Below are 26113 nucleotides of genomic sequence, written 5' to 3'. Positions count from 1 at the left end.
TCTTCCTAACGAAATAAGTTCCGATTGAATCTCGTCTCTGGCAGACATTTTCATCTCGTTTTTATTCGTCGACGAATATGTCAATACACCTCGTCATCGTCTTAGTCCGTGTAAATTATTTTTTATTTAGTTATTGTCTCGTTTTAGTCAGAAAAAAAAGGTCGTTGACGATAACTATGACGAAAATTTTTCGTCAACAAAATTAACACTGGTGTTCATTGGTAAACCTCACACCTTGTCAACTTTAAGAACTAGTATTGGACATTTAAGTGATAGCTTGGGTTTTTAACTCATTAGTTTGCACGCCCATGACTAATGCCGGACGACCCAGGTTCGAGTCGGGACCGAACCAGGCAGCCAAGCACCTGCGTGACGTCTTCAAGCAGAAGGAAGGAAGGTGGAGGATCCCAAAGTGTCTTTACATCCACCAGCATGGACAGATGACAGAGTGATGGTGTTGTGTGTGACTCTGGGGTGGTTCTGTAGGCAGGAAGCCGACTAGCATCTAGTTACAATTCAGTTACAATAACCCTATTTAAAATCCAAGTCCATAATGGCTGAGCTCACTGCTGCGCCTAGAATGTTTTTCATAGCTGGAGAACCCAATCTAGAGCTATGTGACCCTTAGTGTGTTTTTGTTGTGATTTTGCAGGGTACCACTGGTCCTGATCCTTGTACAGTCTACGTAGACATGAAGTCGCTTCGCCATGACAGGTAACAGCATAACTGAACTCCTCCACGCCTTCTGCTTTTTTACCATTCACAATTTAAACTATTCTCCTCATCCAAATGTGATGAAAACAGCATAGTCAATATTTTACAAGGTGGATGTATGCTGGTGTACAATTTGACATTAATCTATGCAACATAAGAACTAGAAGACTGCTAGATTTGTCATTAATCCTAAATCCCCTAAAAGACAGCATTTTTTGCAGTAGACATCTGTGTTCTGCTGAACAGGGACATTTGTAACTCTGACCAAATAGACTAAAAACATTTTTTTACTGCAGCAAACACTGGTTTCAGAAAATGTGTCTGTGTGCTGTTTTAGGGTGAGACTAGTTGAGAGAGGAGCTCCTCAGAGTCTTCCACTGATGGAGTCTGGCAAGGTAAAAACTATTTTCTCGTTATAGCACCTAAGTGAACGTGAATAAATGTTTCAGATTTATCCAATAAAAACAAAACATGATCTTCTCCTGCAGTTTATTGGCAATTGCCGCTGCTTAGTCACTAGGTCTGTTATTTTTGTAAACACACACAAAAAAAGTTAACACATGTCCATTTGTGCTTGTGAAGTGATGAACACATAAAATACATGTTCTATGTTTTTTTTGTAAAATACTAAATTTTAAGTGTGATATTACAGTATTTGTACATTATGTTACATTGGGCGTTTATGGTAAATGTATTATTTGGACTTGATCCTAAGGCTTAAAGGACATCTTGCTGGCAGGACCAGACCGGGTTGTCCTTGTTTTGCCTTTATTTATGTGAAACCATTTTTATTCTAATACTTTAACAAATATTTGTGTTATTGCTTTGTTTTTAAAGACAAAAAAGTCAGATTTTGTTCAAACAACTAGTGTTGTCCAAACACCAATATTTTGTTACCGGTACCAAAATAATTTAGATACTTTTTGGTACTTTTCTAAATGGCATAAGGAAGTTTTTGAAAATTACCTAGCTACATGACACACTGCCGTTTTGGGGAAGCCATAACCTTGTATAGTTAAATGAAAACTACTCCAAAAGGAACTTAGAGTCAAGTCCCATTTTAAGATATTGAGAATTTTCTTAGCGGGGAAATTGTACTCTATGACTGTAAGTTGTTTGTTTTCAGATATTGCCAGGCGTTCGAGTCATAATCGTGAACCCAGAGACCAGAGGCCCACTCGGAGATTCTCATCTCGGAGAGGTAATATAAGGTGTCGTTGAAACCACAATTCAAGTGATTTGTGACTTAACATCTTAACATTTTCTCACGTAGATTTGGGTAAACAGCCCTCATAATGCCAGTGGTTACTACACCATCTACGGAGAGGAAAGTCTTCAGGCCGACCACTTTAACACCAAGCTGAGCTTTGGGGACCCGCAGACCTTATGGGCCAGAACCGGATACTTGGGCTTTGTGAAGAGGACCGAGCTCCTAGATGCCAGTGGAGGTACACATTAACACTGTTTGACAGTACAATTCATCAATTTATCCTGAGTAACACCTTAGCGATGTTAACACGTCTGCATTCTCAGATCGGCATGATGCTCTTTTTGTGGTGGGATCGCTGGACGAGACCCTGGAGCTTCGTGGGCTTCGCTACCACCCCATTGACATTGAGACATCCGTGTCTCGTGCCCACCGCAGTATCGCTGAGAGGTGAGAGGGTCCACGACTTTGACTGTCACAAATTTGAGGCAACATCCGCACTTCAATAGGCAAAAAAAAATTGCTTGCCTTTGAGAATGGGTTTTTCTCCAATTTCTGATCAACCTTTAAAAAAACAAAATACACCTACGTTAAGATGTAACGAATGGCAGGTAGCTTAACTGTGCGCAAGAACATTACGTAAACCTCACTCCCTAAGCCATGCGGGTCAGTGGATTGGTAGCCATTGACCTACTGGCTAGCATGCGCAACTTGTAATTGGAGGGGTTGTGAGGTTGTGGATGAGAGGGAGGTTTATGGGGTTAGCAAGAGTAAGATGCTAACTAGCTTAGCTGCAGTGCAGAAAGTCGCATCGATTACTTCATGCTCAATAAACACTCTTTAATAGCGATTGTTTACTCGTGAAGAAAGAAGATACGAAGCTAATACAGTGATACAGTGGGGCAAAAAAGTATTTAGTCAGCCACCAATTGTGCAAGTTCTCCCACTTAAAATGATGACAGAGGTTTGTAATTTTCATCATAGGTACAATTCAACTGTGAGAGACAGAATGTGAAAAAAAAATCCAGGAATTCACATTGTAGGAATTTTAAAGAATTTGTTTGTAAATTATGGTGGAAAATAAGTATTTGGTCAACCTTTCAAAGTTCTCACTGATGGAAGGAGGTTTTGGCTCAAAATCTCACGATACATGGCCCCATTCATTCTTTCCTTACCACGGATCAATCGTCCTGTCCCCTTAGCAGAAAAACAGCCCCAAAGCATGATGCTTCCACCCCCATGCTTCACAGTAGGTGTGGTGTTCTTGAGATGCAACTCAGTATTCTTCTTCCGCCAAACACGACGAGTTGAGTTTATACCAAAATGGATACATGGATGATACAGCAGAGGATTGGGAGAATGTCATGTGGTCAGATGAAACCAAAATAGAACTTTTTGGTATAAATTCAACTCGTGTTTGGAGGAAGAAGAATACTGAGTTGTATCCCAAGAACACCATACCTACTGTGAATCATGGGGGTGGAAACATCATGCTTTGGGGCTGTTTTTCTGCTAAGGGGACAGGACGATTGATCCGTGGTAAGGAAAGAATGAATGGGGCCATGTATCGTGAGATTTTGAGCCAAAACCTCCTTCCATCAGTGAGAGCTTTGAATGGTTGACCAAATACTTATTTTAAACCATAATTTACAAATAATTCTTAAAAATTCCTACAACGTGAATTCCTGGAGTTTTTTTTCACATTCTGTCTCTCACAGTTGAAGTGTACCTATGATGAAAATTACAGACCTCTGTCATCATTTTAAGTGGGAGAACTTGCACAATCGGTGGCTTACTAAATACTTTTTTGCCCCACTGTACCTTGATTTACAAATCTTTCATTATACAACTTTTCTACTTTCGAACTAATTTATGAACCATAAACAAAATATATTTGGTTTACAAATCTTTTCTATGTGTAAGAATGTGCCATCCACCCATTTTGTGCCCAGCAGCAGGAATTGGGGCTGAATATATTTTTTTTAAAGGTGGGCATTGGATTTTTTCAGGAGGGCCCCTGCCAGACATTGACTCCTGCTGCGAGAGCACATACGCTTAAAACTAAAGTTAAAGCTGCACTGCTGGGGCTTCCTCTGTTAACTGTTAGACAAATACTTTATATTTGTATTTATTGTAAGGACATGTGTTTGAAATTATTTAAGCCTTTATTGTGTCCGAAAAATGAAAGAGTTGGCCATTTTTATGGTATTAATGTGATTGTAAAGGACTGTGATTGATTTGATGTTGAAGTGCTAAAACCTATTTCTTGTTTAAAAGCTACATAAAATATTAACTGTTCTTTGTTCATGCACATAATAAATACTAATAAAGTGTTTGGATGTATTCATTAAATTAATGTATTCTTGTTTGCTAAAAAGGGTCTCAAAGTAATATTTTGATATGGACACATCTCATCTGTGCATAAATTACTAGAATAACCTTAAGAGATGCGTCCATATCACAATATTACTTTGAATCACTTTTTGGCAACCACTAAGTTGTCATTTTTTTAAAGGTACTTCAACAAAACAGTAATGTAGTTTATTATCATATAAGTAACACTCCTATGGGCAATCTAATAATTTATCCACAGACGAGATGGGTCAATATCAAAGCATTATATTGAATCACTTTTTGGCAGCCATTAATTTATGAACATAACCAAACACTTTATTAGAATTTATTATGTGCATGAACATAAAACAATTAAAATTAAAGTACCAATGATTGTCACACACACTAGGTGTGGTGAGGGGAGCGGTGAGCAGCAGTGGTGGCCGCGCCCGGGAATAATTTGTGGTGATTTAACCCCCAATTCCAACCCTTGATGCTGAGTGCCAACATGGAGGTAATGGTTCCCATTTTTATAGTCTTTGGTATGAGTCGGCCGGGGTTTGAACTCACAACCTACCGATCTCAGGGTGGATACTCTAACCACAATGCCACTAATATTGAATGTATCTTTTAAACAAGAAAGAGGTTTTAGCACATCAACATTGGGTCAATAACAGTCCTTTCAAATCAAATTTAATACCATAGAAATGGCAAACTATTTCATTTTTCGGACACGATAAAGGCTTAAATCATTTCAAACACATGTCCTTACAATATGTTTTTGAAATTAAATGGTAACATATCGTTATTGGACTGTATTGTGGGTGTCTTGATTGATCTTCTGTGCTCATTCTTTGTCAGCTCAATGTTGCAGGCATTAGTTACTGTGTCTATGTGTGCTTTATTAGTGTTTTTGGATTTTTTACTGTTGACAACAAGGGTAGAAATCCCTATATGATCAACACAAAATGATTAGATCAATATTATTTTCTCAAACTCCATTTTATTAATGGATACAAATCCAGAGAATAAGTCCCTGGACAATTTTATTTCATTGAGTAATAGATTGTAGTTTTTTGATTGTGTTTATATATTGTGTCCTATTGACTTTGCTCAAACAAGTAGGTAGGTAGGTAGGTAGGTAAGTCTTAATTGTCATTGCAAAAGTACGACAAAACTTTGTTTTCAGCATAAACTCGTCCAAAATTAGACAAACAAACAGTGTCCAGGGTTACAGAACAAGAACGATAATGGGTCGCCACAAAAGATGGGGAAAATTGTCAACGCTGGGGGAGGATGAGTAAAAAATCACAATCTTGACTGGGCTCCTAAGGGAGCCCGGTCTGGAGTGGGAAAAAAACTCCATAGCAAAGCACATATACATATTACATAGGGCTGTAACGGTATGTGTATTTGTATTGAACCGTTTCGGTACGGGGGTTTCGGTTCGGTTCGGAAGTGTACCGAACGAGTTTCCACATGGACATATTATGTAGCGAACCGCAGGTTGTGTAAACAATGCAGAGCGAGGCACAACACACGGCAGGCTAGCAGCGACCGTGCTAGGACAACATGCAAAAGCCAGAGCTGGAAGACCCTCCTGCCTCGTTAAGAGCTCCCGTTTGGGAACACTTTGGCTGCGCGGTGCGATACAACAATGGAGGACAGAGGTTTGCCGACATTGTTCAGCAACAGTAGGGTACGCTACTGCCAACACGTCAAACATGCTAACTCCTTTGAAGAGTCACCACCGCATTCAAGCAGCCTCTCCTCGGCAAGTCAGGCAGGGCTGAAGCAATAACAAATGTTTTTATAGCAGCAGATTTAAGACAATCCATCCATCCATTTCTACCGCTTTTCCCGTTCTGGGTGGCAGGGGGTTGCTGTATTGCATCAAAAACTAAATTTTGACCCACTTCTATGGTGGAAGAACCATAAGCCGAGTGCCAAGTTAGCCGGGGTGGGGTTGGGGCGGTTATTGATGAACGTGAACCCCGACTTAAACAAGTTGAAAAACTTTTTGGGGTGTTTGCATTCAGTGGTCAATTGTACGGAATATGTACTGTACTGTGCAATCTACTTATAAAAGTCTCAATCAATCAATCATAAAAAGCACTTTATATGTAGAAAGGTTTTGTTAAGAAACCATTCTGAACCTTATGTTATTTAGTTTTTATTTTATATATGTTGACCACATTAACTTTGGCAATGGATCCTGTGTGTATATGTATGTTATGCCGTTGTTAACAAATGTGGTACATAAACAACCAGAAAATGTATATTTTGTTGTTTTCTTACTGTACCGAAAATAAACAGAACCGTGACCTCTAAACCGAGGTACGTACCGAACCGAAATTATTGTGTACCGTTACACCCCTAATATTACAACATACAACTCGAGACTTGCAATAAAAGTGTATGTAATAAAAGAGAATAAACAACTTGTTAAAATATTGTGGTGATATTGTTAAACTGTCAATAGCACTGGCCATAAATAAATTTAAAGATTTACAGTTTAATACATGTGATCAGAATTGGTATCGACCTTTGTCACTCATGGATGATCGGTATCGGAATCAGCAGCATATAGAATCTCTGTTCGGAACATCACTACGAGTGCAGTCTGCTAATGTGGCAAGGTCTGCAAAAACCCGACTGGTCTAAAGATACATCAGACCAAGATGGGCTGCCTAAGGAAACCCGTGGTGCAACGCACCGTGCCAGTACCCTGTACGGCACCTGATGAGACGTAGGAGGATCCAGGCCCGGACACTACCCACAGTGCCCAGAACCTCCAAGCACCACTGGCGCATCCCCAAAGCAGACCGTCAGAGTGGAAACAGTTTGATGAAGATGTTAATACAGCCCTGGAAGCAACAGCCAAGGGTAATGTGGACCAGAGGCTCAAGACAATGAGCATGTTCATAATTAGCATTGCATCAGACAAGTTTGGCATTAAGAAACAACGCGCTACCAGCAATTCCAAACCGACGAGAAACCAAGATTTCCCAACTCAGACAAGAACTGAGAGTACTCAGGAGCCAGTACAGGAAGGCAAGCGACAATGAGAAGGCAGCCTTGGCAGAACCGAGGGGTGTGGTAAGGGATAAACTACTCACCCTGCGACGTGCTGAGTGGCACAGGAAGAGAGGCAAGGAAAGGGCCCGCAAGCGCAGTGCCTTCATTGCAAATCCATTTGGATTCAAAAAGAAGCTGCTGGGAGAAAAACGCAGTGGTCAACTCTCATGTCCCGAGGAGGAAATCAACCTCCACATCAAGAACACCTACAGCGACGGCATGAGAGAGCAAGACCTCGGGCACTGTGCAGCCCTCATATGCCCACCAGAACCCTGCACCCTGTTTGACACCAGTGAACCAACCCTGAAAGAAGTTAAAGAGGTAATCAAATCTGCCAGAACAGCGTCAGCACCAGGCCCAAGTGGAGTTCCGTACAAGGTCTTCAAACAGTGTCCCCGCCTGTTGGAGCGTCTTTGGAAGATCTTCCGAGTGATCTGGAAAAGAGGGAAAGTACCTCAGCAGTGGACGTACGCAGAGGGAGTATGGATTCCCAAGGAGGAAAACGCAAGGAACATCGAGCAGTTCAGGACAATCTCCCTCCTCAGTGTTGAGTGCAAGACTTTCTTCAAGATCGTTTCCAATCGCCTCATGGGATTTCTCCTGAAGAACACCTATATTGACACCTCGGTGCAGAAGGGAGGAGTCCCAGGAGTTCCAGGGTGCATCGAACACACTGGTGTGGTAACACAGCTGATCCGTGAGACGTGAGAGAACAGAGGCGATTTGACAGTACTGTGGCTGGACCTCGCCAATGCTTATGGGTCAATTCCACACAAGTTGGTGGAATTGTCTCTGAGCAGATACCATGTTCCAGAGAAGATTCGCAATCTCATTCTCGACTATTACAACAAATTTAGTCTGAGGGTGTCCTCTGGCACTTCAACATCAGATTGGCATCGTCTGGAGAAAGGCATCATCACCGGCTGTACAATCTCTGTGTCCCTGTTTGCACTGGCCATGAATATGCTCGTGAAGTCTGCGAAAGTAGAGTGCAGAGGTCCTTTGTCCAAATCCGGCACCCGGCAACCTCCGATTAGAGCGTTCATGGATGATCTCACGGTAACCACAACATCAGTGTCTGGATGCAGATGGCTCCTTCAAGGCCTTGATCGACTCATTAGTTGGGCAAGAATGAGTTTAAAGCCCTCTAAGTCCAGGTCCTTGGTCTTGAGGAAAGGTAAAGTATCCGACCATTTTCGCTTCAGTCTGGCAGACATCCAAATTCCATATGTGTCAGAAAAGCCAGTGAAGAGCCTTGGCAAGCTCTTCACTGGTGATCTGAAGGATTCCGCTGCACGTCAAGCTACCAGCGATAACCTCAACATGTGGCTCTCAGCGGTGGAGAAGTCGGGACTTCCAGGGAAGTTCAAAGCCTGGATATATCAGCATGGCATCCTGCCTCGTATCCTCTGGCCGCTGCTGATGTACGAATTCCCAATGACCATCGTGGAGGGATTCGAGAGGAAGATCAGCTCGTCCCTGCGCAGGTGGCTGGGTCTGCCACGGAGCCTAAGCAGCATTGCTTTGTTTGGGCACAACACCAAGCTGCAGCTTCCTTTCAGTAGTCTGGCAGAGGAGTTCAAGGTTTCCAGGGCCAGAGAAGTCCTGCTCTACAGAGATTCTACTGATGGGAAAGTATCGTCAGCAGGTGTGGAGGTCAGAACAGGAAGGAAGTGGCGTGCCCAGGATGCAGTGGAGCGGGCAGAGGCGAGGTTGCGGCACAGCACTGTGGTACGAACCGTAGCTACTGGTCGGGCTGGGCTGAGTAGTAACACCAAACCAAGCTACAGCAGAGCCAGAGTAAAGGAAAGGAGAAAGTGATGTTCCGGTGACGTCATCAAGCCGATTGGCAGCCTAGAGTAACATCTCCCTCGTGAGAAAAGTTATTTCGCCCCGTGACACTGTAAAACGCCAAATTTTCAGGTACTCTCTGAACAAACAAAAGGGGCAAGGATGGGGAAAACCAGAGGAAATTGAGGAAATGTTGCTACAGAGTCCGTAAATGAGGAAAGCCATGTATCCGCGAACAGCTCACCTGTAAAGCTACAAGATGGCGGTGCTAATGCTAACCTTCGCTCGAAGGAGGCGGACGCCGAAGGTTTAGCCCAAGTTCTGGAGGCGATTCGGGATTTCCGAGAAGACATAAAAGAACAGTTGAACGATATAAAATTTGAGCTCACCAACATTAAACAACAAATAACAGACACAGAGGAGCGAATCGAAAAGGTGGAGGACCGGATTCACAACATGGAGTACGTGTTGAACAAAATGATAAAAGTCATTAATCTGCAAGAAAACAAACTACTCGATTATGAAGGGAGATCCCGACGCGAGAACTTGAGGATATACAACGTGCCCGAAGGAGTCGAGGGACCCTCTATGCCAGAGTTTGTGGGAAAACTGCTGCGGGACATCTTGGAGATTCCCGTAACTACGCAACTCGACATTGAAAGAGCGCACCGCGCGCTGGCGCCAAGACCCACCGGAGACAGAGAAGACAAGACGCGGTCAATAGTGGTCAAATTCCTCCGCTACAGAATGAAAGAAGAGGTCATGCGTAAAGCCTGGGGAAAGAAGAAAATTTTCCTGAATGGGAGACCAATATATTTTGACCAAGATTACCCCCCAGCAGTCCTTCAAAAGAGGAAAGAATATACTGAAGCGAAGCGAGTGTTAAAGCAAAGAAATATTCGCTTCCAGACTCCGTTCCCGGCCAAACTACAAGTATTTTATGAGAACGGCACGCAGGTGTACCGGACAGCAGAGGAGGCGACAAGAGACATGAAGGACAGAGGACTGCCAGTCAGCGTGATTACGCCGAGGGAGAGCCTGCTGGATCAGCTGTCCCGTTTCGCCTGGGGGAGCCGGGAGGGGACAGGTGAGGAGCCAGAGAAAAGCATCAAGGAGAGACTGCAAGTTTTCAGAAGATAAACATCGTCTTCTCCAGAGGACCTGTTAATCTTGACTGACTTTTTAAAGGACTGGTAAGATGAACAGAACTCAAACAGGTGACTTTAAATTCACCCCAAGACATTTGTGCTATATATAATAACCCCAACTAGATGAGAAATATATACAAATGAGGGATGCATCTATGTAATGAATATCGATTTTTTTCCCCTCTCTATCGAGCGCCATGATGGGGGCCCTCTGCCCATAGGTGGGAGAGGATTTCCCCCACAGCTAGATGCTTTATCTAGCCTAACCAAGGGTCATTTATTAGAGACCCCTGCCTTGGAACTACATTTTTCCTTTTTCTCAGTTTTTTTTTTGTTTATTCTGCCTTGGTTATTTTGCTTTGTTTTATTTATGTTATTTCAATTGTTTTCGTTATGGGAGTAGACTTGCTAGGTTATATTTTGAATATTTTTTGGTGCACTTTCAACTAAACACATATGGCTAGTGACAGAGTAAAATGTGTGTCGTTCAATGTTATTGGGCTATTGAACCCAATTAAACGCAGTAAAATCTTATCGAAGGCGAGGACAGAACAAGCCCACATGGTATATTTACAGGAGACCCATTTGACTGACAAGGAACATGTAAAATTAAAGAGAATGGGCTTCACTCACCTGTTTTTTTCGTCATACAAATTAGGACATAGGAGAGGAGTTGCTATCCTCATTTCAAAAAAGGTAAATTTTGAAAAAGTATTGGAAATTTGTGATAAAGAGGGTGGATTTATTTTAGTAAAGGGAAAGATAGATGGGAACCCAATTACCTTATTGAATGTTTATGCACCACCTGGGTGTGATATTAACTTCTTCCAAAAAATCACCAATATTATGGTAACGGAAACCGAAGGTTTTTTGATTTGTGGTGGGGATTTAAATATCTATTTAAAGCCAAAATTGGACTCATCTAGCATAAAAATACATAACGTTAAACCCCTTTATAAGAAAGTAAACACACTTTTTGATGAAGTAGGTTTAATTGAAATATGGTGAGACCTTTTCCCAGACAGAAGGGACTATACTTATTTCTCCGCTCCGCACAGTCTTTATACAAGAATAGACTATTTTCTAACATTTGGGAAGGATAAAGATAAAATATGTACTTGTGAAATTGGGACGATAGATCTAAGTGACCATGCACTTATATACCTATCTATTGACTTTAATTTGAGGGCAAAAAATAATACATGGAAATTAAACTCAAGTCTGCTGAATGACCTACCCTTTAAAACACAAATTAAATCTGAAATTAGTCTTTTCTTAGAGTTCAATGACACAGGAGAGGTTTCGCCTCCCATTTTATGGGACACCTTGAAGGCTGTTTTAAGAGGGAAAATTATAGCAATATCTTCATTTAAGAAAAAAAACAAGAATACAAAATCAGATGACTTAAAAAAAAGACTAAAAGAATTAGAAAGAAGACACACACTAGATTTGGCACAAGATACATTAAGAGAAATAGGAAATAATAGGAATGAAATTAACAGTTTGGCCACACAAGAAATAAAAAAAAATCTAATGTTTCTGAAACAGAGACACTATGAAAGTGGCTCTAAGTCTATGAAAATATTGGCCTGGAAACTAAAAAAAAAGATAGCGGAAAACACAATTTATAAAATCAGGGATCCAAGAACAAGAGGGATAAAAACTAAACCAAATGAAATTCAGGAAGCCTTCCAACATTTTTATAAAACTTTATACTCCGAGGTCTCTAGTAGGAGCATAACTCAAATCGACAGCTTCCTGAATTCCCTGAATTTACCTATTTTAGATGAAAAACAAAATAAAACAATGTCTGCAGATATAACCGAAAATGAATTAAAAGTTGCCATTAGTAGGCTTAAATTAAGTAAATCGCCAGGATCAGACGGTTACACGGCAGAGTGGTATAAGGAATTTAAAAATGAATGAATACCTGTCTTACTCCCCACATTGAATTGGGTCTTAAAAAAGGCACAAACGCCACCTAGTTGGAGGGAGGCAATTATTTCAGCTATACCAAAAGAAGGCAAGGATAGAATCGATTGTGGATCTTACAGGCCAATATTGGTTCTCAATGTAGATTATAAACTATTTACTTCCATTATGGCCAAACGATTAGAAGATTTCTTACCTATGTTAATACATAATGATCAAACAGGTTTCATACATCAACGCCAAACACAAGACAATATAAAAAAGACACTACATATTATGGATCATATACAAAGAAAAAACATCGAAGCAGTTGTTATAAGTGTGGATGCTGAAAAATCATTCGATTCGGTCAATTGGAATTTTCTTTACAGAGTTTTATACAAATTTGGCTTTCAGGATACAATTATTAAAACTATACAGGCATTATATAATAATCCTACTGCTAGGATTAAAGTCAATGGATACTTATCAAACAGTTTTACCCTAGAAAGGGGTTCTAGACAATACTCTTTGCATTATATCTGGAACCATTAGCTCAGTCTATCAGACAAAACGAAGATATTAAGGGAATTTGGATTAAAGGAAGAGAGTATAAATTGGCCTGCTATGCGGACGACATTTTGGTCTATCTTGGACACCCAACATACTCGCTCCCTATTTTAATGCAATCATTTGAAATGTATGGTCAATTATCAGGATATAAAATTAATATAGGTAAAACCCATCTACTCTCATATAATTATAACCCACTAGGGGAAATTAGAAGTAGTTACCCTCTGAAATGGCAAACAGACTCTTAAATATCTGGGCATTAATTTGTCAAAAGATCTAACAAAATTATCAGAATAGAATTATCTACCCATACATAAAAAAATAAAAGATGATATAGCAAGATGGAACTTAATTCCTTTTTTTAGCCTTGGTTCTATAATTGATTCCATTAAAATGAATGTACTGCCGAGACTGCTATACCTGTTCCAAACCCTTCCAATAGAGATTAACCAAAACCAATTCAATGAATGAGACAAAATGCTATCAAGGTTTATATGGCAAAGTAAAAGGCCAAGAGTTCGTCTCAAAACTTTACAACTGATCAAACAAAAAGGAGGATGGGGTTTACCTTGCCTCCGATATTATTATTTTGCAGCCCAGATGAGAGCAGTGATATGTAGGTGCAACCCGTCATATGTTGCTCAATGGAAAATTATTGAAGAAGAAATGGCCTCCATCCCCATACAAGCAATTCTGACAGATAGCAATTTACAAGCCCACATAAATAACATTGATAATCCATGGGTGAAATGGACCCTTAAAGTGTGGAAAAAGATCATAAAGGAACACAAACTCAAGAGTGATATTGCAGTTCTTAAGTGGTGTGCCTATGATACAGAGTTTGCACCTAATAAATTAGACTCAAGATTTAAGGACTGGATATCTAAGGGTATAACAGCTTTATGTAGTGTAATGGAAAATAAAAAAATGCTTAGTTTTGAAACTATGAAAAGGACATATATATTAGAAAACCAAGATTTTCATCGATATCTGCAGTTGCGTCATTTTGTTAATATGAAGGTGAAAAGCGTCACAAAGACGAATATATGTTGGATTGAATTGTTTACAAAAGCTTACAATTCAGAAATTATTGATAAAACTGTTTCATGCCTGTATAAGTGTTTGTTGAATATGAAATTATACTCAACCTCATATATTAAAACAAAATGGGAGAAGGAAGGAGGGATAACTATATCGGAGGAAGAATGGACAATAATATGGAAATATCAATGAACTTGTACCAGCTCACCCAAGTGGAGGGAGTTTGGCTGGAAATGTTTGATCAGATGTTTTATTACACCCTCTCGGAAGTCTCACTATGATAACTCCCCTGCCTGCTGGAGAAATTGTGGGAATTCAAACGCAAACCACTACCATGTTTTCTGGAACTGCTCTACCATAAAGGACTATTGGAAAGAGATACACCAAGCTTTACAGGATATTTTTAAACGAGAAATACCCCTTGAAAGTAAAACTTTGTTTTTTGGACTTCCTCCTCAAGATTGGCTGAAGAAAGATAAATACTTAATGAATATCCTACTGGTGGCTTGTAAAAAGACCATCACTAGGAAATGGATATCCCAGGAGAGCCCAACTTTGAAGCAATGGATGGAAACCACGATGGACATATATAAAATGGAGAAGATAACTGACTTTATTAATTATAAATCGGAGAAATTTGACTTATACTGGGAAAACTGGGTCAATTATGTCACGCCCCATAAGCCTCACTTAAATCTTGGGAATTAGTGTACTGTTTAAAAAAAAAAAAAAAAAAAAAAAGGTTACTCCCTAAATGTGTATATATACATATAAGTATCTGTATATATTTTATTTTATTTCTGTTCATTATTATTATCAATGTATTATTTATTATTTGCTGATTTAATTGATGTATGTGTAGATACTACCTTGTTTTTGTTTATCTCTGTTTCTTTTTCTTTTTTTGGGGGGGTGGGTGGCAAACAAAAATACTTTTGACATTTAGGACAGACAACGGTTATGTGATGTATGTGAATATGATTTAGTAGATGGAAATGTCTGATGCTGGATGTCAATAAAAATAAAATGAAAAAATAAAAAATGTCAAAAAAGGAAAGGAGAAAGTTGGTCCAAGAGGAGGTTCGCGCCGAGGTGGAAGAGGCTCGCTTCAGCAGAGTGGTGGGAATGAGCAAGCAGGGGGCCTGGACCAAGTGGGAGCACATAGCTGGTCGCAAGATCACCTGGACCGAACTCTGGAAAGCGGAGCCACACCAGTTTAAGTTCTTGGTCCAGTCAGTTTATGATGTCCTCCCAAGCCCTGCTAACTTATTCACCTGGGGCCTGATAGACACACCTGTGTGCCAGCTCTGTCAGAAAAGAGGATCATTAGAACACATCCTCAGCTGTTGCTCAGAGGCATTGGGAGATGGCAGGTACCGGTGGCGCCACGACCAGGTCCTGCGGGCAATAGCAGACCCTATCTGCACTGGCATCAACACCAGTAAGCGGCAACACCCAACTAAGAGCACAATTGCCTTTGTCCGAGCAGGAGAGAAACCTCAACCCTCCAAGAAGACCCAGGGTGGCCTGCTAACAACAGCAAGGGACTGGCAGCTCTTGGTTGATCTAGGAAGGCAGTTTCGATTCCCAGACATCATTGCAACTACAACACTCCGGCCATACATGGTCTTGATGTCTGGAGCCAGCAAGCAGGTGGTGCTCCTTGAGCTAACTGTCCCCTGGGAGGACAGAATGGAGGAAGCTCAGGAAAGGAAGAGGGCGAAATATGCAGATCTTGTGGCTGACTGCCGGAGGAACGGGTGGAAGGCCCGCTGCGAGCCTATTGAGTTGGGCTGCAGGGGTTTTGCAGGCAAGTCCGTACACCATGTCCTGGTGCTCCTTGGGATTTGTGGACTGCACAGGCGAAGAGCCATAAAAAACATCTTGGAAGCGTCTGAAAAGGCTTCACGTTGGCTCTGGTTGAGGAGGGGGGACGCGTGGCGTAGTGCGCTACCTGGACACAAGTCGAGGGACTGATCATCCTCGGCTGGGTCGCCCGGGTGAGGGTGTTTGATTAAGACCCGAAACACCCTATGACCCCGGGAGAATCACTGATGATGTGTCCAGGTTGCACCATGCGGTGTATTATAGTACTATAGCGCTTTACATTGTTTTCAAAGTGTACAAACTTTTACTAAATAATGGACTGTTGTCGAGGCTGGAACGCATTATTTGTGTTTACATTGTTTCTTATGGAGTAACTTGCTTCAAAATACAAACTTTTCAATTTACAACCCAAAATCAAAAACCAAAAACGTTTGTAAATCAAAGTTCCTCTATTGTCGACAAGGGTCCGATTTCTGTTGGCTTACTGTAAAACACTGCCCCTAGAGTTTGGAAGAAGATTGCAGCGCACGCATTCAACACCCGAGGCAGGATTTCAAAAAGAGAGCTGTCAATGCATCCAGGCTTTAGTTCTTTGAAATCCAACATGTTTCAGCAAATGTTGCAGTTATGCTTCTGTCGCCCGCAGTGCTGTGTTTACGTGGACCAACCTACTGGTGGTGGTGTCGGAGCTGTGCGGTTCAGAGCAGGACGCGCTGGACCTGGTGCCTCTGATAACAAACGTGGTCCTGGAGGAGCACCACCTCATTGTGGGCGTGGTTGTCATCGTGGACCCCGGGGTCATTCCCATCAACTCACGGGGGGAAAAGCAACGAATGCACCTTCGGGACTCATTTCTGGCCGACCAGCTGGATCCCATTTATGTCGCTTACAACATGTAAGGGTTGGTGGCGGTCCAGGCCTGCTGGCGTGTGACTGGACCCGTCCTGTTTGAATGGTCACTGTGTTTTATTGACGTGCAAATCAGTCCGAAGCAGGAAGACGAAACCGCCAGGAGCGTTTCGTTATAAAATGCCCCCCCTCCAAAAAATGTTGAATTGCCCTTCTTATGTAAAGGGCCTTTCACACAGGACCACTTTGGAAATTCCATGTTATTGCCTTTATTAGTATCTATATTGAAAAAGAACAATCTACCTGCTATATAGTTAGTTACCACAAACCTTTTGAAACACTTGTGGTGACACTGATTCCAAGAGCTACTACTCAACTTGAAATAGTTTTTACATGCAGCTTTCAAACAAATGCACACACACGCTTGTGTCGAGCCTGTCTTTACCCTCAATGGTGTCGGAAAAAAAGCAAATCCAGCTTGTTTCGTGCTGCGTTCAACCTTGGCACGTTTAGATCGTTTCAAAGGAACTTTGGTACAGTTACTCTGCTAGAAAGGATTGTTCGATTAATTCCAAACGCAATCATCTGAACCCTGATGTGCACCAAACAGGCGTCGATGAAACTCGGCCTGTTCTTTAAGTGAACTCGGGTGTGGTTCTTTCGCAAAAGTGAATGCTACAAGAGCCAAAGACACAGACCTGTGTTGAAATGATAACAAAAGTAATGCAAAAATTACAAATATGTGAGAAAATGTGTTGAAAGTTCTCTCACTGTGTGTTTGTGATAACTACTCTTTAAGGTACATTTTAGAGGCTTTCGGTAAAGAAGGTGTTTTGGTTGTGAATATGTGAGTTTTGTCACATATTAATGTCATGAAAACAAGTCCCTACTGTATGCTTACAAAAATATACGTGTGAACGCTAAAAGAGCCGCACCAAAGTATGCACCGAGTTTCTGTTTTTGATCATTGGTTCGGACCAGAGCAACAAACCACAATAACATGTCATGTTTAATTAAGAGGAATGTCGGAGAGTTTAGGTTGCAGACTACTTACATGTGAACTTTGGTGTGGTTTACTTCACTTGAGCTGAAATGGAACGCTACACAGACCAAAGACATGGCGATGTGTTGAATTGACAGCAAAAATGGTGTAAAAAATGACAAATATGTATGAGAAAAGGCTGTCACTCTGCATTCTTTCTTTCTGTGTGACAACTGCACTCTTTTAAAGTTTTTCAGAATGCTTTGGTGAAATTTAAGCTGGTAAGAACATTCCTAAATATTTTATTATATATTATATATACACTATATTGCCAAAAGTATTTGGCCACCCATCCAAATGATCAGAATCAGGTGTCTTATTCACTTAGCCTGGACACAGGTGTATGAAATCAAGCACTTAGGCAAGGAGACTGTTGCTACAAACATTTGTGAAAGAATGGGTCGCTCTCAGGAGCTCAGTGGTTTCCAGCGTGGAACTGTCATAGGATGCCACCTGTGCAACAAATGCAGTCGTGAAATATCATCGCTCTTAAATATTCCAAAGTCAACTTTTGGCTTTATTATAAGAACATGGAAGAGTTTGGGAACAACAGCAACTCAGCCACAAAGTGGTAGGCCACGTAAACTGAAGCGCCAAGTGCAAATAGGTTGCCGACTTTCTGCTATAGTTGCTAGAGCTCCAAACTTTATGTGACTTCCAATTAGCCCACGTACTGTACGCGGAGAGCTTCATGGAATGGGTTTCCATGGCCGGCCAGCTGCATCTAAGCCCTACATCATCAAGTCCAATGCAGAGCGTCTGATGCAGAAGTGTAATGCACGTCGTCGCTGGACTCTAGAGCAGTGGCGACGACCTCTCTGGAGTGATGAATCACACTTTTCCATCTGGCAATCTGATGGAGGAGTCTGGGTTTGGAGGTTGCCAGGAGAACAGTACGTTTTGGACTGCATTGTTCGGAGTGTGAAATTTGGTGGAGGAAGAATTATGGTGTGGGGTTGTTTTTCAGGAATTGGGCTTGGCCCTTTAGTTCTAGTGAAAGAAACTTTGAATGCTCCAGTATACCAAAACATTTTGGACAATTCCATGCTCCCAACCTTGTGGGAACAGTTTGGAGCGGGCCCCTTCCTCTTCCAACATGACTGTGCACCAGTGCACAAATCAGGGTCCATGAAGACTTGGATGACAGGGTCTGGTGTGGATGAACTTGACTGGCCTGCACAGAGTCCTGACCCCTGAACCCGACAGAACACCTTTGGGATGAATTAGAACTGAGACTTAGAGACAGGCCTTCTCGACCAACATCAGTGTGTGACCACACCAATGCGCTTTTGGAAGAATGGTCGAAAATTCCTATAAACACACTCCACAAACTTGTGGACAGCCTTCCCAGAAGGTGGACCCACATCATATTGAACCCTATGGGTTAGGAATGGGATGGCACTTCAAGGTCACATGTGAGTCAAGGCAGGTGGCCTAATACTTTTCGCAATACAGTGTATAATTTACTTATACATATAAATAGTATTATTTTCTATTCGCATTTTAATTTGGAAAATGTGAGTCATCCTGTAATGTGTCACAAAAGTGTGAACTGTGTGCGGAACCACACTAAAGTATCACCAACAATCTTTAGATCTCTGGTCCCAACCAAGTACCAAACCAAGTGTGAACGCTGCCTCTATAGTCTGTTAGTTATTTAGCTTACATGTCCTAAGATATTAAAAGCCAAATCTTTTCACAGCTTTCCTGCCCTGATATACACTATTTCCTGCCTTATAAAAAAAAAGTTATACATTCCTCTTTCATTGGATTGAATCTATTTTTAAAGGCCGTTTGTTTTCCTTTGGCTTTAATCGGAAATCCTGATGAGACACCCAAAGGATGCAAATAAAGGAGGCTTCTATGTCAAAAGCCCTCTTTGTATTTTAGATACGCTTATGTAACTATAACGATGTTTTTAATTGTATAAACTGTATAAAACTCTACTTTCATCTACTGATTGATCCTAGGTCCTAGGTGGTTGACTAACTTGACTCGGTTGGGAGATGAAGAAGACTGTAAATAAGATTAAAGAGCTATGACGGTACTTGCAATAGTAGTCGCGTGATGGAAGGTTATGAATAATAAACCTGTAAATCATTGTTATAGACATGACACATATAATGTTGCACTTTCTTCAAAAATATATATATATTTTATTACAACAATGAGATATTGTAACTAATATTTCAGGAAAGTTGTATTGCGTTTCAGGCCATAAAAAATATAAAAGCACTTAAAATGCGCCTTTCTACACGCTTTACTGTACACCGTCGCCCTGTCCGGCCAATCACACGCTGACCACGAGCACGGTATATCTAACCAGTTCAAACGCGCAGGAGCCAGTACTTTATGAATCCAACTTTTTACAGGCTGCAAGGTTATTCATGCAGAATATGTTCATTAAATTAGTTTTTGGATTGCATCCTTTCGCCATGTTGTTGGGAGTTGGAGATTAGCAAATGTGGGTTCTTCACTGGATTCAGTCTCTAAATCACGCAAGCACGAGTAGCAAAAAGCACAGCGGAGATCCATTTCGTTGACTGAAAAATATGATTTTCATCAAGAAGCATGTGCAAATTGTAATTTGGTGTACTTTTCTTGTGCTTTTTGCCATCGGTTGTAGGATCTTTGTACTGGACAACATTGTATCTGTGTTGAACCCCTACTTTTAACATGTACATATTTTTTGTTAGACTTTACGTCCCATTACAACGTGACTGACAATGTTGGAAAAATCTTTGCAAGATTTGTTAATTTACTTGACGCTTATATCAATATACGCCACCTAACATTAACTAAAATGTTTGATAAAAACTCCACTGAACTGAAATTGGAGGAAAAATCGGAGACAATCTAAACTGCAAGGACTTAGAGCAGGGGTGTCAAACTCATTGTAGAATGGGGGCCACATGGAGATAAAATCTACTCCCAAGTGGGCCGGACAGGTAAAATCCCGGCACGATAACTTAGAAATAAAGACAACTTCAAAATTGTTTTCTGTGTTTAAAAATAGAAGAAGCGCATTCTGAAATTGTACAAATCATAATGTTTTGGGTTTTTTTTTACATTTACATTTTGCTGTTAATATGTTTATTAGTTTATTAGTATGTTTGAAATATTTACGGAATACAACTCAGCTAACCCAGGGATGTTGGACCAGCTGGTCCCATGGTGCAAACGATGAAATAATATTTAACACTGTCCATGTTGTTGATTGATTGATTGAAACTTTTATTAGTAGATTGGACAATACAGTACATATTCCATACAAACCACTAAATGCTAACACCCGAATAAGTTTTTTAACCTGTTTAAGTCGGGGTCCACGTAAATCAGTAAATCAATACATGGTACAAATATATTAGGGGTGTGGGAAAAAATTTATTCGAATACGTTATCTATACCCTGATAACGAAAAATAAAGGTTTACTTACAAACATTATCAAATCATTTATAAATAATGCGATGTTTATAAGTCAACACACTGGTGTTATTTTTCAATCTATCAAGGTAAAAAAAAAAATTATCAAAATCAAATTACAGGATGTTATTTATGTAGTTTGCTCATTTTCCTCAACTGATGTACTAACATCATCTGGTTATTTATTTTTTTTTTACATCTTTAGCATCATCTACAACCGGGGTCGCCAACCTTTTTGAAACCAAGAGCTTTTCTTGGGTACTGATTAATGCGAAGGGCTACCAGTTTGATACACACTTAAATAAATTGTATTTCTGTCTGTCAGTCCGTCGTACATTTTTTTTCTTTTACGGAAAGTTTTTGGTAGAGAATAAATGATGAAAAAAACACTTAATTAAATGGTTTAAAAGAGGAGAAAACATGAAAAAAAAAAGAAAATTACATTTTGAAACATAGTTTATCTTCAATTTCGACTCTTTAAAATTCAAAATTCTAGCGGAAAAAAGAAGAGAAAAACTAGCTAATTCGAATTTTTTTGAAAAAATTTAAAAAAGAATTTATGGAACATCATTAGTCATTTTTCCTGATTAAGATTAATTTTAGAATTTTGATGACATGTTTTAAATAGGTTAAAATCCAATCTGCACTTTGTTAGAATGTATAACAAATTGGACCACACTATATTTCCAACAAAGACAAATCAAAATGTCTTCTAGATTTTCCAGAACAAAAATTAAAAAAAAAAAATCAAAAGACTTTGAATAAGATTTAAATTTGATTCTACAGATTTTCTAGATTTGCCAGAATATTTTTTTCGAATTTTAATCATAAATTTGAAGAAATATTTCACAAATATTCTTCGTCGAAAAAACAGAAGCTAAAATAAAGAATTAAATTAAAATGTATTTATTATTCCTTACAATAAAAAAATAAATTTACTTGAACATTGATTCAAATTGTCAGGAAAGAGGAAGGAATTTAAAAGGTAAAAAGGTATGTGTTTAAAAATCTTAAAATCATTTTTAAGGTTGTATTTTTTCTCTAAAATTGTCTTTCTAAAAGTTTTAAGTAAAGTAAAAAATAAATGAATTTATTTAAACAAGTAAAGACCTAGTCTTCAAAATTATTTTCTTGGATTTTCAAATTCTATTTGAGTTTTGTCTCTCTTAGAATTAAAAATGTCGAGCAAAGCGAGACCAGCTTGCTGGTAAATAAATAAAATTAAAAAAATAGAGGCAGCTCACTGGTAAGTGCTGCTATTTGAGCTATTTTTAGAACAGGCCAGCGGGCGACTCATCTGGTCCTTATGGGCGACCTGGTGCCCGCGGGCACCGCGTTGGTGACCCCTGATCTACAAAGATACAAAGAATTGCTGTTGTGACATCTAGTGGACAAATTTAGAACAGTGTTTTCTTTCATTCAAAAATGTTGACTCATTTTTTACTTAGCAAAGGCCGTATGTTTGACACCCCTGAATTAGAAGCATCTCATGAATAATTTCACAAAACAAAACGCTGATGCGACAAATTTACAGTAGCTCTGTTTGAAAGCTAACACTCAGCCCCAAAACAAATTTCCCAAACAAGCAGCTTAAATCACTCTTATCCGGTAATAATACACTGTGCCTCAGTTTTCGTACGCCCTGCTTTGCATGATTTGGTTTTTGACCAAAATTTTCGCCAAAATACCATCTCAGTTGTCTTACAACAGAACAAGCTAGTGCGTTTTCCCGCGGAATTGAGGGCCCCAAAAAAGGATTTGACGCGTCTGTAATTGTTTTGTTTTGTTTTGTTTTGGTGTACGACAACATTAACTCACTTTTACTAAACAATCAGTTATATTTATGCCGACAAAATGTGTTGCTAGAGACGTTTTAGGGATTTTGAGTCATACTGCGCTCCAGATGAGTCGTGTTAAATTTTCTGATTAATATTGATTTTCAATTAATCCACATTAAAGCGTCAATTTATTGCATACATTTTTTGCATTGTTTTTGATAGTAAAGCTATAATTACTGTATTCTCTTTCAAATGAGATTTGTGTTAATATTTTTGGTTGCGTGTAACGGATTAATTGGACTTGCATCATGTCAAAAACTGCTTGTTTTCCTCGAACTTTTTGGTACAGACTACTACTGACGATGGAGGTACCACCTTTCAGCATGTACATTTTCATATTTACAGCAAGCATCAAAGTCTCCTTCTCTTTGTCACCAATCTCATCCATGTAGATTTAGAGATGAATTTATTTTTTCAAGCAAGCCTCTAAAGCCCAGGGTTTAGGAGGCTAATGGTGCAGCAGAGGGCTTATCTCCAGGCAGGAGAGAACAATTATATAAATATAGATATATATAGACATGTATGTATGAAATATTCAGGGAATACAACTCAGCTAACCCAGGGATGGTGGACCAGCTGGTCCCATGGTGCAAACGATGAAATAATATTTAACACTGTCCATGTCCCATCTCCTGCATTGCTAAGTCGACATTTTGGTATTTTCCCGTTCTTTTTACGTCAACCTCTACACACACTATGCAAAACTTGACGACAGTGCAATTTTGTTGAAGTTTGCACCGTCTTGTGAACGACGCTTCTACATTTTCTAAATCACTGATAACATTGAAATTTTTTTTTTTTTAATGGCGATATTCACCTCTTGAGTTGTTGAGTTGATATTGTGTGTGCATCCCCTCAGCATGTTGTATAAATATAAAGTATTTCATGAATTCTTAACTGGTCCATGAACATGTGATTCCCGCCCTTATTTAATTATTTTATAATTTGCTTGGTTGTACCTTTGTTTTATACTTTATGTACAAGTAATGCAAAATAAATTAAGAAAAGCATTTAATCTTTTGTAGGTGTGTTGCAGTTTCCATTGATTATTTTATTGTGAACACACAAAGGGTCTTACTGCAATGTTTTAATGGCGTTTACTAGACGTTCTCCTTGGATTTTTGACTTTGTGGAAGTTCCATTCAATAAAATAAAAACCTTCTCATTTTATGTCTCCCTGAGACCCAGCAATGTATTTTTATTCTAGCCGAATCATCCCATAATGGGACCCATTGCCTTCCTGCTTGGCACTGCCGACGTATTTGTTTAATCTGGAGCCAGAAGATGTTAAAGAGGACACGAGGCATAGGCTTAAAATTTGAAGTATTTATCCCCTATTGGATACAATTCTAATACAATTTGTCTGAGCGCTATCTTTTCCTAGTATCATACAACACTGGGCGGTCCGGACACGCCCTTCCTATCACGCTCTCACAATATATATCACAATGTATGAATATGCAATGAGGTGTCTTCTTCCAGGCGTGGACTCTTCCTCTGCCTTCTCCTTCCTGGACTCCGAACCCAAATCTGGTGTTTGTCCTTCTGACCACTTGGCTTCTTTACCATGGTTACCATGGTAAAGAAGCCAAGTGACCAGTGAAGAATGTTGGAGATAAAAATTTATGGTCGGCCTCGACCTTACCCAGGTTTAATTGGACTCAAACCACACAATAAAAGGCACAAGTGTATCTATTTTAAACATTTCCTAATCACTTCATCCTTCATCATCTTAACTCAGTGGGGCAAAAAAGTATTTAGTCAGCCACCGATTGTGCAAGTTCTCCTACTTAAAATGATTACAGAGGTCTGTAATTTTCATCATAGGTACACTTCAACTGTGAGAGACAGAATGTGAAAAAAAATCTAGGAATTCACATTGTAGGAATTTTAAATAATTTATTTGTAAGTTATGGTGGAAAATAAGTATTTGGTCAACCATTCAAAGCTCTCACTGATGGAAGGAGGTTTTGGCTCAAAATCTCACGATACATGGCCCCATTCATTCTTTCCTTAACACGGATCGATCGTCCTGTCCCCTTAGCAGAAAAACAGCCCCAAAGCATGTTTCCACCCCCATACCTCACAGTAGGTGTGGTGTTCTTGGGATGCAACTCAGTATTCTTCTTCCTCCAAACACGACGAGTTGAGTTTATACCAAAAAGTTCTATTTTGGTTTCATCTGACCACATGACATTCTCCCAATCCTCTGCTGTATCATCCATGTATCCATTTTGGTACAAACTCAACTCGTTGTGTTTGGAGGAAGAAGAATACTGAGTTGCATCTCAAGAACACCATACCTACTGTGAAGCATGGGGGTGGAAACATCATGCTTTGGGGCTGTTTTTCTGCTAAGGGGACAGGACGATTGATCCGTGTTAAGGAAAGAATGAATGGGGCCATGTATCGTGAGATTTTGAGCCAAAACCTCCTTCCATCAGTGAGAACTTTGAGTGGTTGACCAAATACTTATTTTCCACCATAATTTACAAATAAATTCTTTAAAATTCCTACAATGTGAATTCCTGGATTTTTTTTTCACATTCTGTCTCTCACAGTTGAATTGTACCTATGATGAAAATTACAGACCTGTCATCATTTTAAGTGGGAGAACTTGCACAATCAGTGGCTGACTAAATACTTTTTTGCCCCACTGTATATCCCAATTACAATATATCCCAACATCATTCAGCATCAAGGGTTGGAATTGGGGGCTGAATCACCAAATGATTCCCGAGCGCGGCACATGTTGCTGCTCACTGCCCCCTTTGCCTCCTGGAGGGTGAACAAGGGGATGGGTCAAATGCAGAGGACACATTTCACCACACCCAGTGTGTGTGTGTGTGTGTGTGTGACGACCATTGGCCAACTTTAAAGGCCTCCTGAAATGAGATTTTCTTATTCAAACGGGGATAGCAGGTCCATTCTATGTGTCATACTTGATAATTCCGCAATATTGCCATATTTTTGCTGAAAGGATTTAGTAGAGAACATCCACGATAATGTTCGCAACTTTTGGTCGCTAATAAAAAAGCCTTTTTTTTACCGGAAGTCGCAGACGATGACGCCACCCGTTGGGGGCTCCTCACATCCTCACATTGTTTTTAATGGGAGCCTCCAACCAAAAGAGGTATTCGGACCGAGAAAACTACAATTTCCCCATTAATTTGAGCGAGGATGAAAAATTTGTGGCTCAGGATATTGATAGTGAAGGACTAGAAAAAATACAAAATAAAAATAAAGAGAAAAAAATAAAAGGCGATTGCATTGTGAAGGACTCAGATGATTTTAAACACATTTACTAGGATAATTTTGGGAAATCCCTTATCTTTC

At 39.9% G+C, this 26113-nt stretch overlaps 1 protein-coding gene and 1 pseudogene across 5 annotated transcripts in view; both read left to right on the top strand.

Moving 5' to 3' along the window:
* dip2bb (disco-interacting protein 2 homolog Bb) overlaps positions 1-23953 on the top strand; it is a 146700-nt gene extending 122747 nt beyond the window's left edge. For all 5 annotated transcript variants that reach the window (XM_061875176.1, XM_061875173.1, XM_061875175.1 and 2 more), the window contains 6 exons: positions 653-714; positions 1052-1109; positions 1841-1915; positions 1988-2162; positions 2248-2371; positions 16271-23953. In XM_061875176.1, the coding sequence (XP_061731160.1) occupies positions 653-714; positions 1052-1109; positions 1841-1915; positions 1988-2162; positions 2248-2371; positions 16271-16523 (747 nt within the window). In that variant the 3' untranslated portion in view covers positions 16524-23953. The remainder of the gene's footprint in view (positions 1-652; positions 715-1051; positions 1110-1840; positions 1916-1987; positions 2163-2247; positions 2372-16270) is intronic.
* On the top strand, positions 6309-16230 carry LOC133535381 (uncharacterized; annotated as a pseudogene).
* Positions 23954-26113: the final 2160 nt, after the last annotated feature.

This window comes from Nerophis ophidion, linkage group LG16, assembly GCF_033978795.1.
Source record: "Nerophis ophidion isolate RoL-2023_Sa linkage group LG16, RoL_Noph_v1.0, whole genome shotgun sequence".
Lineage (NCBI taxonomy): Eukaryota > Metazoa > Chordata > Actinopteri > Syngnathiformes > Syngnathidae > Nerophis > Nerophis ophidion.
Note: the sequence above shows the minus strand (reverse complement) of the source record. Positions and strands in the feature narration are given on the sequence as shown.